Source organism: Oryctolagus cuniculus, chromosome 14 (genome assembly GCF_051225735.1).
Source record: "Oryctolagus cuniculus isolate XC-2025 breed Fujian yellow rabbit chromosome 14, ASM5122573v1, whole genome shotgun sequence".
In the NCBI taxonomy this organism is placed as follows: Eukaryota; Metazoa; Chordata; class Mammalia; order Lagomorpha; family Leporidae; genus Oryctolagus; species Oryctolagus cuniculus.
In genome coordinates, this window is record NC_142880.1 from 40,708,102 (window position 1) to 40,723,895 (window position 15,794).

General features: G+C 42.8%; 1 protein-coding gene across 6 annotated transcripts in view; it reads right to left on the reverse strand.

The window, feature by feature from the left end:
- The window catches only part of CTNND2 (catenin delta 2), a 993,743-nt gene that overhangs the window by 379,763 nt on the left and 598,186 nt on the right, over window positions 1-15,794 (reverse strand). For all 6 annotated transcript variants that reach the window (XM_089312616.1, XM_051853868.3, XM_051853869.3 and 3 more), the window contains one exon: window positions 11,298-11,492. In XM_089312616.1, coding sequence (XP_089168742.1) covers window positions 11,298-11,492 — 195 coding nt within the window. The remainder of the gene's footprint in view (window positions 1-11,297; window positions 11,493-15,794) is intronic.

Below are 15,794 nucleotides of genomic sequence, written 5' to 3' on the forward strand. Positions count from 1 at the left end.
CTTCCTGAGCATTTCTTACTGGAAGCTGATAGCTTCTTTTATCCTCTCTCACATCAGGTGGCATGTGCTAAATTAAACACGAAAGAAATTATGTCACCCAAAGAAAATAATTGTTGAAAGAGGTTGAGGAAATTGTACCCAAATGACAAAAAACTGCAAAGTGAACTGGAGGAACACAAGAACATTCTAACACTGAGAACTGATTTTTAATTAAGGGTTCAGAGCGTCTCTTTTCCAATTAACTTTCAGTACTTTCAGCACTTCATCTTATAACAACCCAAAACTAGGAGAGTAAGGCTATGTGGCATGATGAAAATGACACAATTTTTAAAAAAAATTTTCTTTTAAAATATGCATATATTCACAAAGGAGCAGTATTTTTAAATGACGAGCATTATCCTGACATGTTAAGTTGCAAAAAAATCACATTAGAAATAAGAAACATTAATCAATCAATCAGAAACATGTTTTATGGTTATGCAATTTCTTGAGGATTTATATTTTCTCCAAAAATATAGCTAACATGTCTGATTTAAATTCACATTTTAAAATTTAGAAACGATGTGCTTTGTATTACGATGAAGGAATTTTAAAATTGAGGTAAGGTGTAACCTAGTTCTTGGAAAAACATGCACAACATATTTTATATGGAAATCGTGAGAAAATCTAGGGCAAAAAGAGAAAACTAAGTAAGTACACCTGACTTTTTGCATTGAAATGCTTTTTTTTTTAATTCAGGAAATGAAATCTTAATATTTATTCTCACTGAAAATGGTTTTCAGAAAAACAGTGCTTTCTCTAAGTTGTTAAGAATGCATTCGATATCCTGATTATCAGAGAGGGAAATCAGAGGGCAGGGATCAGGGAAACCTGATGATACGTTGTGGATAAAAAACAATAGGACAGGTAAGAGGAATAACCTGACCACTGCACAGAGAAATTCTCAAAGGATCACATATTAAAAGGAAACACAACAGGAGAGGCGTTTAAGAGAAACGCTGCCACATAGCTGACGGCAAATTGTGAAGAACACATGGAGCTTGAGTCACACCATGCAAACAGTGAAGTTCAGTTCATGAAACAGGAACAGGAAGTCCACAGCTCAGTAGGTGCAGAGGAAGAAAAGAGGCAGGAGGTTTGTAAACATTATTAGGTTCCTAGTTGTATTTCACTTTGGTCTCTGTCACACAGCTCATTCAGAGCTTGCTTTCTGATGTCAGGGAACTGCGATCCCATTCTGAACTTGTGTGGTCAGTGCTCAGCACTTGAGTTCATGGAACTCTCCAAGCCCCAGTTTTAATGGGATTGAAGAGAACACACATGCTTCCTGAATCTCCGTTTGGTTTAAATGAAGGAAAAGTATCTTTCTCCTAACAGGAAGAACATGTTCTGCAAAGGAGCTGTTATTACCATTAACAATGTCACAGTCAGCCAGTATTAGGACAAAGGGCTGCACTGGTGGCATGGGGGCAAAAGACCCTTCCTGTGGGTCAGGGCACGTAGTTCCTCCTGGGTGCTGGGAGCTGTGGCAAGTGCTCACTGTACCGGCTCACGTGTCCTCCAACAAACTTCTCTGAGGGTGAACACATCATTCTCACTTTACGTGCGGGAAACTGAGACACAGAGAAATGAGACAGCATCCCTGAGATCCACAGATACGTAGGAGAAAAATGAACTTAAGCTTTATCAATAAGTTTCTGGACTTTATGCTTGCTACTTCCGGGTTGCTGCGCCCAGTTAAAGATCTCAAAGAGGCATATTACTGAGTTATCTAATATAGTGAGGAAACTTAGCAAAACAATGAAAGACCTAAAATTAGGGGAAATATCTTCTAAAAGTACAGAGAAGAGATGGGTTTACAATAGGAATCAGCAACCTGAATATTATATTATATTATACATAGTGTGTCTACTAATTTATGCAATTTTTCATTAAATTAGATATGCAGAAAAAATGTACAGAAAAATTTGTCAAAATTCTAACTTTGTTCAATTGTAGGAAAATCAAAGAACAGCAAGATAATTATCTTAATTTGATTTTAACGTGCTTTGAGTCTCAGTCTAATCGATATCATCACTATTTTAGAAAAAAAAAAGAGGTTGGGCTATGAGATCTAAGTTGGGCAAACAAGTTCCAGAAATTTTTTTTTTAAATCAGAATCACATCTGTAGTTTTGGCCTAGGTAAAGTTCTTTCAAAAACCTCATTTCTGAATTCATGGTTTAAACTTCCTCAGGTCAAAATAAATAAGTAGCTGATGAGAATTTAAAAATACAACATCAGAATTCAAATTGGTACTGCTAGTTTGAAATAAATGAGAGACTGAAAATAAATTAGGGACTGAACAATGCAATGAGATGAGAAATATCAACACAAAGAGTAAGAAAAATGTCCTATATTAAAGGAGTTCATAGATTCACATAGAAGAAAATGTGTGATGCTGATAGATCTCAAACTAACCATTAGTAATGCAACCATGTAATGCTTTGCTTCTTTTCCCAAGCACATGTGAAAAATGATCCCAAGACTCCACGGGATTGTTGTTTACTTGAAATAAATGAAAAGCTTAAATACCCAATAGGTAGAAAACACTAGTCATTATTATTAGCATTAGCTATGTGAAAATCAACTGATTTTAGAAGAGAGAACTGTATAAATGGCATCAGGATGAAATATCATAAAGACCCAAAAGACAAGTCCATCCCTTTGCCTGTACTGTGCAGATCTTGGTAGGGCTTATCCAAATCAGGTCTCTGCTCATGTGGGTAAGTGAATACCTGTCACAGTGGTAAAAGACTTCTCTTCAACTCAATTTCTTGCTTAATTTCCACCCTGCTAAGCGCTTCTTATTTGAATTTTAGAGCTCAGTTGACCGAATCCTGCTCATTGTAGAATAACTCCATCCAACTGAACCTCTCAGGGCAGCCATCTGAAGCGGAAGCGCTCAGCAGCTCTGTAAACACACTCCCCTCTCCTCTCAGCTGCTCTGCAAACAGCCCCTTCTCCCTTGAGCTGTTAGAACACAATGAGTGGCACAGCCAAGGACATCCTCTCCAGTAGCCGACTGGCTATTCCAACAGCCACCTCTGCTCCTCAGGAAACTGCCTGTTTATTCTACACAAATAAAGGCCTAGTTTGTAAAGGAAAAAAAAATGAAGTAAATGAAGAGGTGTTTTGTGTGTCCTATTTGTTTGAAAGAACAGAGGAGGCATCCTTTTTATTAGAATGAAATATTCTGCTGTATGGCTGATGGTTCCATGTGTTCTTAACATACCACAAAAAAAAAGGGCAGAATAAAACAAGACAATCTGGGCACACAGAAATTCAGTGTGAGGATTACAAAGCAGGGCTCAACAAAGAGGAAGAAAAAAGAATTCTTTCTTTATATATGTTTGCACATACAAACATGAAAACATAAAACATTTCCACATTTGTTATAGATATAAAATAAGAATACAATAGAGACAAAGGGAGTCCCCTCTGCAAGCTTAGAAAATAAGAATGGCTTAAGTGAAAACGGGTCCCCAGAACATGGCTTATACAGCCTTAATGAGGATTCAAGTCCAAGTCCATGAGCTCAACACAGTCATCATCAAGAACTGAACTGTGAACATCTTCCAATTCTGGGCTCTTGGCATGGGCTCATCCAGATGAAACTCAATGGAAATATATCCAAGGATATACTTAACACACCCTTGTAACTTCACGTATTGTTATCGTTGTGGGGGGGGTGTGAGACATTTAATGTGTGATTTTTAGCAGCCATAGAATCATCATTTTTGGTGTTTACATTGCTTTCACTGATTCTATTGGGAAAGACAAGAGTTCAAATATACCTACCACATTGGTTCTTAAACTAAATGGGAGATATGTGGGGATATATTGTAGACTTATTTGAAAGAGAAAACGATGTAAAACCCTATCCTAAACAGTTTTTATTTTTCTCTATGTCATATGCCTCAAAGAATTTACAAGCACTTCATTAGGTGTTCACTATATAAACTAACATTAAAAAAATCAATGAATGATAAACACACTTTTTCAATATTTATCAATGGTTACTTGTTCTATTAACATACAAGCTATGTACAATCGATTTTTTAGTATGTTTGTAGAAATTGGTATAAACTGTCAAAATGTTAATAATTGAGTGGATGAGATGGATATTAAAGGAACCTATATGTTTAGCCCTACATATGTATGCATTTATATATATATATATAAGTATATTTAATACTGTGCATTTTATTTACATTTATTTACATTTACAGAGTTTGTCATAGGAGTCACAATGGATGATGACACAGTCGTACTTTTCAACATTCCAAGGACCTTTCCTGTTTTTAATGAAGATACTTCCATTGCCGAAACATGAAGAAAATATAAAAAATGCCCTATTTACATAGTGCTTCCTATTGTGCCAACCACTCCATTATGAACTCATCGATATGATCTCATTTAATGCTCACAACAGCCTTTGTGGCAGGTACTGTCACTATTAACACCACCCTCATTGTTTCACAGTTAAAGGACAGAGTGGATGGAACTGGTTAGAATAAACCCAGGGAGTCTCACCCACTCTGCTCCACTGGGGGGGGCATGAGACATGAAGGCATGTCCAATGAATACAGCCGACCCATTTTGAAGTGAAATATGTTTAGCAGAAATGCAAGAGAAGACTAAAAATTAATGTGATATTCAGTGTTCCTGGTTAAATCCCTGAAACCTAGGTAATCTCTTTTAAAAGTCCTCGGAATCTGTACTGCCAATTTCTTCAGTTTCTTCTTCACAGAGAAACAGCATAATCTCTTTCAATCAAAGACTCTGCACCCAGATGAAGGTCCTTGGATGGAACTTTTTCATGAACAAGGAAAGGGGCCATTGTTTGAGGGATGCTGACGTATCAAGGCTGGTGGGGGGGCAGTCACTTTGGCATCTGATGAGGGGTCTGAGCCAACCTGTCCCTGAGTGAGAGAGAAGGTGGGAAGGAGGGGCTGTGTGGGGAACGCGAGTGGGCTTCCTTAACTCTGAAGTCAGCCAGGATGTATTTGTGGCCCTAAAGGAGACTTAGCCATGTGGAGATCAAGTTGGGAGTAGAAACTAGTCTGTTGGTGAACACAATTAGCTCTAGAAAACATTCACTCTGCCCTTCCAAAGCACTCAGTGAATTTACAAGTATTGCCAAGCACTTGTGGTTATGGCATAAAAACATATTACATTCTCTATGCATCTGAACATCTACCTGCTGAGTAAGATACCCTGGGAGAAACTCCAAGGAGGCTTATGTGTTCAAAGAACACTAGCTGGCTGAGGCACTGAAAGTCAGAGACATTGCCTGGAACCTGGTAGACTTACAGGGCTGTAGGCGCTATGGTCTGTTTTATTCTGTAAAAATTCTAGGACTTTTTGAGCTATTGAGTGCTAGAGATCATCTGGTGGCCTGGTTCCACAGTGGCACATCTTCCAGTAAGGTTGTAACTCCCCTCAAATCCCAGCTTTTGACATTACATAAAGTCCCATGTAACATTCAGTTGAAATGTAAACCTTGGATTTTATTGCTTTCAACGTTGCCATGCTCACTGATGTAACCCCAAGTATGAAGTGAAGTATCTTCCAGGGAGAAGGCCAATCATATCACTTGCCAATATATGCACCTCTCATTGGCATTAATCAACATTACCATATTGTTCATTTATTCAAAATTGTGAGTTATCATATTTTTTAACTTTACTAATGAATCCTCCTGTCTTTCAGCTGTGAATTAGACTTCTTAGTTACAACATTTTAAATGAATTAATACAGATCAGCATTTGGAAGCTTGTGTGGTTTAAGACGATCTTTATCATGCATTACCATTCAAAAGTCTCCAATGGGTAATAATGTGTTGCTGACATTTTAGGCTAAAAGAGGTAAAATTTTTAACTAAGAGGTTAAGGCAGGTCTTATCTGACTTGCTTTAATGGGAAGCATTAATTTAGGTAGTTGAAGTAACAGCATTTGGTAAGCAATAACCTGCTAATAATCTATAGTTTTGTGGGCTCAAATGATGATATTAGTAGAAAATATTTTGATAGGAGTATGAATTATATAGTATTGAACAACAGCCATGAGATTTTATGAAAATGCAGTTCGTATGTTTCCCTGCTGGCTCTTTTACAGAGAATTAAGACTTAAAAATAATTACTCCCCTGAGCAAATATTTTCACCACCTTCCTTTTCCTTTCCCTTCTCATGAAGGTACCTGCAGGTTTCCTCCTCACCACATATCTACAGTAATTTTCTCCGTAAACTGACACTGGTGTCACAGAGCACCGGTTTTCTACCACTCAGTGCAAATCACATTTTTCCAGAAGGAAACTTAGGTGCTGACCACCTTGGCAGATGGTGGCTACTTCCACTTGTTCCAAAAGATGCATTCAGGGAGTCGTCAGAGCCACGCGTCTGGACTGATTAAATGTCTCCTAAGTCGACATTCATGTGATTGAGTTTGAAATCAAAATTCGTGTTATTTAGCTTCTACTTAATAGGCTTTGCAAGGCCCACACCTTCTTTCTTTTGCAGTACTGCTTATTGTACAAGCTTTGGATCTGACAAGCTTTAACCCAGATGAAATGTATGTTTTATCTAAATAGACACCCAGTTAAAACTGTGCCTTTTTAAATCTTCAGCTTGCAAGGAAGGAATGTGCAGACATCTAGGTGATAGTCGATAGAAGCAAGGCTGCAGCTTCTGCTGTGACTTAAACCACAGGCTCCGGGGACAACCAGGGGACTCCGGCAGTCTGGCTCTCTGTCACAAGCCTCTTCATCTCCTGCTCCTGCAGGAAAGGAGTGGTTCTCGTGTCTAGTGTCAGGCATCTCTGGGGGACCTGCTGACCAGGGGACCCTTGCTGAGTCACACGGTTCCCCTCTCCCCTTCTCCTAGGCTGCCAGATCTCCCGGGGCCACCACACGGGTGCCTCTCACTTGTGGTCCCTGAGCAGGGGTCAGTTGCTGTACTTTCTTCTGTTTCTCAACTTGCAGCACATCCAGGACCAGTGAGGCACATAGATCTTCTCCAGAACAGGTACTTTTTGCTGGCCCAGGTGGTACATGGCCAATGGGTCTGGTCTTACAGTGACTACCGGTGCCTGAGCACCAGTGAGGAGGGTAGGCGATCCCCTTCAGGTCATATTTTCTGATACAGCCATGGTCTGTCCTGGGGCTGCTCAGCAGCCTGAGATCCTGCGGATTTCCACGTGAGCAGTGAACCTGTCTGTAAGTCTCACCATCCACAAGCTGAAGCCCAGGAGAGGTGGGGGAGGGGGTAGATCCTGGGCACCCTGATCCTGGAATCTGATTATGAATGCTGCGTACCACATGTCAGTGAGGTCTCTACCATACGGTCAGGTAGCTTTTTGGGCTAGGAAAGCTGAGAGGCCCCTTTTAGATATCCAGTGATACACGGTGAGCTGCCTCTGGGCTGAGATTTAAATTAGTCTTCATAAGAAAGTAACAAGTATGAGTGGCTTACGTAGGAGACAGAGGGCTAGAGAAGGAAGGTCAAGGGCAGGGATGGGACATGACGGTGGTAGGGCCGAGCCTAAGGGAAAAGCTGAGAATTCCCAGTTGGTGGGGAAGTCTAGGAACATTTCTGCATCTCACAGGCAGGGTCCAGGCTGCTCTGTGCAGTCTCCAGCTTGCCTCACAGCTCTAGAGTAGACTATCATTGCTTAGCCTCAGGAGGTGTTGGGGGCAGGGCAGCGAGCATCGCCACCAGAGCCCAGAGCAATACTTGAGAGCCTGAGCCAGTAGAGAGTAGGGTGGCAGCCCTGCAAGACCAAGGGCAGACATGATGGAAACACCTGACCCACTTCCTCCTGATCAAGAGAGAGGGGGCAGGAGCAGGAGAGTAGGATCAGCTCGACCCCTCATTTTGTGGGATCAGCTCGACCCCTCATTTTGTGGATAGTACAGTGTACTATCCACCATTGTCCAGCAAAGCAAAGACACCAGGTGCCATTCAGTATTGTTACTAATGGTCTGGTCTCTACTTCATCTGGAACATTCACTCAGCCTTGTCCTTTTCTGAAGCTAAGCTGAACATGCTCCAAGGCAAGGAGTAGCACACAGGCTCCCTTGGATCCCAGTGCCTCGAGCACACAGTGTGCCTGCAACATTACCATCAAGGAGCAGGATGCACAAAGCATAGACAGAAACGGATGTATATTTACTTTGTTTTTAAATGATGACTTTTACAAGTGCAGGGTCCGCCAAGCCCAGCCTGGCCAGGCACCACCGCCTGGGTGTACAGCTTTAAAGGCTGGCTCCATGCAACCTCTACGACCCTGGGCAAACCATTCTGCAGCTCTCGGCCTCAGTTTTCAGAACTGTAACATGAGCATCACAACAGCATCTCCTATGGGAGTCCCAGAGTTTAGTAAATACACTCAAAGCACCTAGAGCAGTGCTGTAAGCCCCCATCATGTTTGAACAACCTTCTGCTCCTCACACGGGCTTCCATGGCACCATCATTCACTCCCTAATTGTCTGAGGCATCTGACACTTGCCTTCACTCCCCAGTACTGACTCCTTAAAGGCAATCAGCTGGCATTCAATGCCCTGAAGTAGCACCTGGAACTTAACTGGAAGGGCCATAGCTACGTTCTGTTCTTAGTGGCAGAGCTAACACTCCTTGCTCAGGTCACCTTAGCCAGCCATGGAGCTAAGAGCAGGTGCCTGGGTGTCTTATGTCTAACTGGCCCCCTAGGAACCTTCCTTTTCTCCCAGGGACTGAGGCATTCGCTCCAGTCCTGGAACCCTCTGAAGGATCTGCACCAGTGGCCTCCAGGGTGGCCGTATGTAACACAACAGGTGTGCCAGATGGCCCCCTGCCCCTGGGGGGAAGCAGCCTTGGACTGTTTCTTTATGGCTCTTTTATATCTATTTTTAGTCTCATCTTTATTTTTTGTAATTCCCACCTTCATGTATATGTTATACTAGATATAACTGAACACCATCTATGTTTAGAATATATAAGTAAGGGATATATACACACACTAGAGGCATTTCCTCAAACGTGCAAGTTCTGATGGTTTCTGGCATCAGGAAAGCAGGAGGCTGTAAATACAATGAATGAAGAGCAGACCGGAGGACAGCCTGGGAAGGTGCAGGCAGAGACTGTGGCCTTATGCTTAGGCGCTCCTCCACCGTTGTCTTCCAGAGACTGTCCATGCACCTCTGGAAATCGTCATGGTACTGTGCAAGTCGGCGTATTTCCCCCAGACTGCCCCGAGTGCAAAGGTGCAGGCTGGGATGGAGTCTTGGGCATCTGATGCCTCCGCCTAGCAGATCTCCCTGCTGTGCAGCTTCTAGGGAAAGCCCTGGGCAGACAGGTTCCCTGGATGCATGAGGCCAACACGTCAGCCTCTCCTCACAGGAGGGAGAAAAGCACACGTGTGTTCACCGAGCCCGCGTTTCCCTTGATGGCTCAGGGCAAGGGTTGGTGAGCTTTCTCGTAAGGGGTGGATAGGAATCGCTCCTGGTTTCACCAGCCCCATGTGCACACAAGGGCACAGTGCTCACTGCTGTGGTGCCTGGGCGGCCCCCAGGGGGCATCCGTGCATGGGCGTGGCTGTGCTCCAGTGATGACCCGTGCATTTCACATCAGCTTCACCTATCACAAAACAGTGTTCATCTTTTGATCCCACTGCCAACCACCTAATCAGGAAGTCATCACCTCTGGCTCAGGAGCGCTGTGAGAACGGGCAGCGGCCACTGGGCATGGCCCCGAGCTGCTGTTCACTGACCCCTGGCTCTGGGAAAAGACCGTTGTGTCTTCTGAAAGAGCAAACATCTTCCCCTTTTGTCAGTGTCACATAGCTGAATTAAGCTTCTTTTTCTTTTTGAAGCTAATTTTTCATTAAACCCCCAGAAGTTTATTACCAAGAGGCAATTCCAAGAGCATATGAATATGGAAGAGATAATCAACAAATCCCTTTTGTTGTCGGTGTTTATTCAAATTAGATATTAAGCATCATGAAGATTGCTATCTCCTCTTTTACAAGGGGTGCATGGAAATAAAATTAACTTACTTAATGATATGCAAAAACTAAAAATTCAGGTAGCACAGCTCCCAACAGGAGTGGCTCCAGCAGGCTGGAGGTGCAGGAACTCCTGACAGAAGAATAAATGGGATCCTTTATCATCTAAGCCAAATAGGCGCTATCAACTGTGGATGGCATTTATGGTGTCAACAAATAAAGAGTGTTTGTGCCTTCCTTCCCAGGATGCCGTGAAATACTGAAATATGAAGTTCAATGATCAACTATAAAAGCAGCTTAGCTCGCCTTGATTTCAAAACATGTAATTTAGTATGATAATGCAGCTTAACAAAATGGCTCCACTGTACTCAGCGGTCACTAGAGGTTACTGGAGTCCAAGGCCTTGGAGTTATGTGCACCACGAATGAACAGAGCGCCGGTTTCTCCACCCTGGAGCCCCTGCTGGGGACAACGCAGGCTTCTCTGCTCACTTAGCAATGTGAGGCTTTATTAGAGTCGCAATTCTCAGCGTGGTTTTAATCCTATGAGTTTTGGAATCAAGATCCTCATAAGTGTTCTCTAACAATGTAATCCTGATGTTTGACCGATTAATTTGCAGGTGGCCTCGTTTTCTGGAAAATATTTATCTTGCTTCATGGGTGCTGTATCCAATTCAAAATATACTTAATCCAGGACAACTACACAAATGATTGAACTACATGCAATTGCCAGTTTCCAATTTCAAACAATAATTTCATATGACTCAACCTGTTAGCGTGTAAAATATTCTAATTTGCCATCCAAAATGTGCTACATTTTCAGCCAACATTGCCAAACAGGTAGATCATGATACTAACACTACTCACCAGCATCAGGCACAAGCATTCTGTGTCCTATTGTGTAATGACTGCTTTCTTGGCCTATTTATATTCAGTAAATGAGTTAATGAAGATGCTTAAAACTTACTTAGTACCCTCAGTTTTTCTGCTTTACAAAATAAAACTACAACATCCACTGTACTTGTTTCCTTCATTATATAAGGAGCTAAACTGGTGTCACATTGTTTCTACTGTTGTCATCACTGACACCGATGTTGGAAGTGGCCACAGTGGTGGTGAGGAGAGTGGGGACACAGACACATACACACACACACACACACACACACACAGATGCAGACACAGACCTTTTGCTCTTATAGTGCTGTTTAAGTCCCCATGGGGACAATGCGCCCTACCCCGCCCCGGGACAGGCCACCGAGTGGGGTCCTGAATACACACCTGTGCTCGTGCGGTAGGTGCCGGTGTGTGCTGGCGGCAGAGGGTCCCCTTGGCTCTGGCTGAGACTCCTCATAGGGGGCTTCTGATAGACGCGGTCTTCATAGATGGGGTCTATGTGGTGCTCTGGGGACTGCAGGGCCCGCAGCTCGGGCCCCAGGTGTCCATGCTGGCTGCTGTATGAGGCTCGAGACCCAGCTGAAACAGATGGACAAGGGGGATATTAAGGCCTGGCCAACATCAAAAGGACTTGCTTTCTGGAAGCCAAATTCAAATGTTTAAGGCGGGGGTGTCTGGAGGGGGTGCAAGTGTGCAAATCTACAGAAACCTGGATGAAAAACATGGAACGGCAGTTACAGGTCAAGCTTCTCAGCTTACTGCCTCACTCGGCACTGCCCATCCAAGCCGGATCACACCTTGACATGGTAATGTTTCTGACACAAATTCACACTGAGGGACCTAGCCCAACAGTTGGGACACTGCTAGGGACGCCCTCATTCCACACTGGACTGCCTGGTTTAAGCCGCAGCTCCAGTTCCATTAGGAGCTTCCTACCGATGTGCACCCTAGGAGGCAGTGGTGATGCCCTAAATGCTTGGCTCACTGCCACCCGTGTGGGAAGCCTGGGTTGAGTTCCTACTTCCCAGCATCAGTCTGGCTAGACCCAGATATTGTGGGTATTTGGGGCTGGGGCGTCAACATGGGAATGGGAGCTCTGCCTGCCTCTCTCTCCTTCTATCAAATATATAAATAAATAAATAAATACAATTTTAAAAAAATGTACAGCAGACAAGACCAGTAGCACAACACTTTTCTCACAGTCTGATGAATGTAACTGGATTCTTCACTAAAGGACCCAGGCAGACACTGAATTCTAAAATCCTCTCATTATCCCAAGGTCTTTGCACCACAGATCGGGCAACATAAATTATTGTAAATGATGAGCAAAGGAGTGAGCTGCAGTGGTAAAGGCATCTTGATGCTGTGTCTGGAAAGTGAATGAAAGTGTTCTCCATCAGCAGGTTTCTCCCTGCATGAAAGATGGACCAAAGCATTTGGCCTTAAACAGCCTACATCCCTGAGAGGGGACATCAAAGAAAAATGTTTGCAAGTTCTAAGTTCCTTTTCTCTGGCCCTCTCAATTGGGACATTTGCATGTAGTCAACCTCCCTCTGAGAAAGGCAGGTGTAGCTGCCATTACCTGGTTTAGTTTACAAATGGAGAATGCTGTCACTTGCTATTGTAGTGTTCACAGACTCTTACTGAGTCACTTCACTGCATAGGATGAGAACAGGTGTGACTCTGGAGCAGTGCTGTGCGTCAGCAGAAACAAGGGGACTTCAGAAAGTCCATGAAGAATGGATTTAAATGGATTTATTTTTAGGGATCAGTATCGTGGCACGGGGGTTAAGTTGCTGCTTGTCTTGCTGGCATCTCACATCGGAGTGCTGGTTCAAATCCCAGGTGCTCTGCTTCTGATCCAGCTTCCTGCTAATGAGCCAAGGAAGGCAGAAGATAATTGAAGTGCTTGGGCTGCTGCCAAGCAGATGGAAGACCTTGATGGAGTTTCTGGCTCCCGACTTTGGCTTGGGCCACATCTGGCTGTTGTAGCCACTTGGGGAGTGACCCAACAGATGGAAAATCTCTCTCCCTCCTTCTCTCTTCCCCCTCCCTTCTGTGTGTGCGTGTGCGTGTGTGTTCTGTCTCTCCCTCTTTCTCTGCTGCTCTGCCTCTCAAATAAATATATAAACAATTCTTTAAAAATGTTTACTTTTGGTGCAGAAAAAAATTAAATCCATGTATGGGAGAGGATTTCAAGATGTTGACAGAAAAGTGGTATTATGAAAAACCCATGTAAGGATTTCAATTACTTTTCTCGGCAAAATAGAGTTCTCTTTTAATTCCATTTTTCCATGAACTTTTTGAAGTCCCCTTATAGACACTGTGAGGGTTTTGAGGGTGAGCTGACTTACAGGAAATAAACCAGTGAGTGAGAGCTACTATTGAGAGGAATAATCTCCTCTGGGCATGGGATGGACGTGGGACAGAGGAAGGAGGCACCTACCCATGGTAAATACAAGCACAAAGAAGCAGTGCAAGACACTGCAGCTGATTCTGAAAGGACTCCACACTTAAACATGCCAATCATAGACCCACATAGCACACTGAGATGGAGTCGCCCACTGACTTTCAACCTCCATCCCAGGCTAAAGCAAGAGGTTATTGAAATTCCTTGACTGTAGCAGTGTCTCTGGACAACTTCAGCTCATTCTGCAGGTCTGGGGCCTCCATCTGGGGCCCTGTTCAAGCCAAAGCCTCAAACGTCCATTTATAGGGTTGCTTTTGCAGGAACAGCTGAACCGAGCATTTTAACTTTCTCATCTAGTAGACCGAGGGAAACGCCATTCAAAGGTTTGGGAATCATCGAGGGACAAATGTTTTACTGATATATGAGTGCAAGGCTGCTTTAAATCTAAATGAATGAAAGCATCATTCTGCGTGATCAGGGCAGGGGTCTATGAATTCCATGTTATTAAATCACTGAATGTTTTGAGGAAGAGGGCAGGCAAGTTCCTATGTTTCCCTTTGCTGGTAATTAAATAATTTCCAATTTAGACAGTGCTGAGATGAATGATAGATTTGAAATAACTGTTTTGCATAATTAGGTTCATTGCATCTGATTTAACAAATGCCAACATCACACTGAATATTATCTCAACCTTATATTTTCCAGGAATATATTGAAGTACTTTATGCCTTGAGTTGCCACTGTCAATTCTTACTCCCAAAGGGTTTGATTACATTGCTAGGGATTAAAAAAGTGCCAAAAAAAAAAAAAAAAAAAACCCAAGGAAGCAGTTATTATCTAACTGTTGCATAGCTAGCTAAAAGCTCTACATTACTGGCAGATTTAGAGTTGTAACTTTACCACTATTCCTCTACTATAAGATTAAAAAAAAAAGTTCAGTGGTGAATGAGGGGACCAGCAAACTCTTAATTGGTGATCTCAGGGTATGTCAAAAATAATCCTCTATTACATTCAACAGGATGGGAAACAATATGTACGAGCTACCTACCCAACAGACAGTGAATATCCAGAATATATCAGTAACTTAAAAAAATCTCAACAACAATAACAAACATCCAATCCAGTTAGAAAATGGGTGAAGGAGCTTATCAGGATGCTCTCAAAGAAGATGAACAGAGAGCCAGCAAACACATGGAGGCATGCTCAGCATCACCAGCCATCAGGGGATGTGAATCAAAACCACAATGAGAAATCATCTCACCCCTGTCATCACAGCTGAAATTCGAAACAGAGTGACAAACGTTGGTGAGAGTGTGGATAAAGGGGAACACTTATGCACTGTAAATGTAAGTTAGTGCAGCCACTGTGGAAAACAGTGTGCAGATTTCTTTGAACGCTAGAAATAGACTTGCCATATGATCCAGCAATCCCACTACTGGGTATATTCTGGAAAAACTTGGACACAATGTATCAAAGAGACACCTGCACAACCGTGTTTATAGACAGCAGCACTATTTGCAATGGCAAAAATATGAAATCAGCCAAGGTGTTCAGCATCAGATGAATGGATAAGGAAAAAAGAATGCAATTCTACCATTTGTAACAAAATAAATGCAACTGGAAGTCATCATGTTGAGTGGTATAAGCCAGACACAGAAAGACAAATACACATGTTCTCTGTTATATGTAGGAGCTAAAATTAGACAAAAAAGAAAGAAATCCAATGTGTGTCAGTACTGCTACAAATAAAGTTTTTTTTAATTAAAAAATTTTTTTTTATTTATTTATTTTTTTACAGGCAGAGTGGACAGTGAGAGAGAGAGACAGAGAGAAAGGTCTTCCTTTACCATTGGTTCACCCTCCAATAGCCGCTGCAGCTTGCGTGCTGCGGCCGGCGCATCGCACTAATCCGAAGCCAGGAGCCAGGTGCTTATTCTGGTCTCCCATGTGGGTGCAGGGGCCAAGCACTTGGGCCATCCTCCACTGCACTCCTGGGCCACAGCAGAAAGCTGGCCTGGAAGAGGGGCAACCAGGACAGAATCTGGCACCCCGACTGGGACTAGAACCCAGGGTGCTGGCGCCACAGGTGGAGGATTAGCCTATTGAGCTGCGGTGCCGGCTGCAAATAAAGTTTTTTCAATCTTTGTTTTCTGCCTTTGTCAAATGAATGGTTAAGAATGTTATACTATTATCCTTTTAATGATATGTGTTTGCTTTAAAATTCACTGTATGTCTGAAGTGATCATCTTTCCATTTAATTATTGTTTATTTATAGCCTCAGTCTACATTCCCACTAACCTACGGTCATTTACTTTTACTTGTTAACTTTTTATTTGGTGGAGTATCAAGCCCTTGGCGTAGTGTAAATTACAAATATGTTATCTCAATAACTGAAATAAAGAAGGAAAGGGAGAGGGAAGGAGGGTGAGGGGGAAAGGAAAAAGGAGGGATGGTGGAAGGGACACCATTAT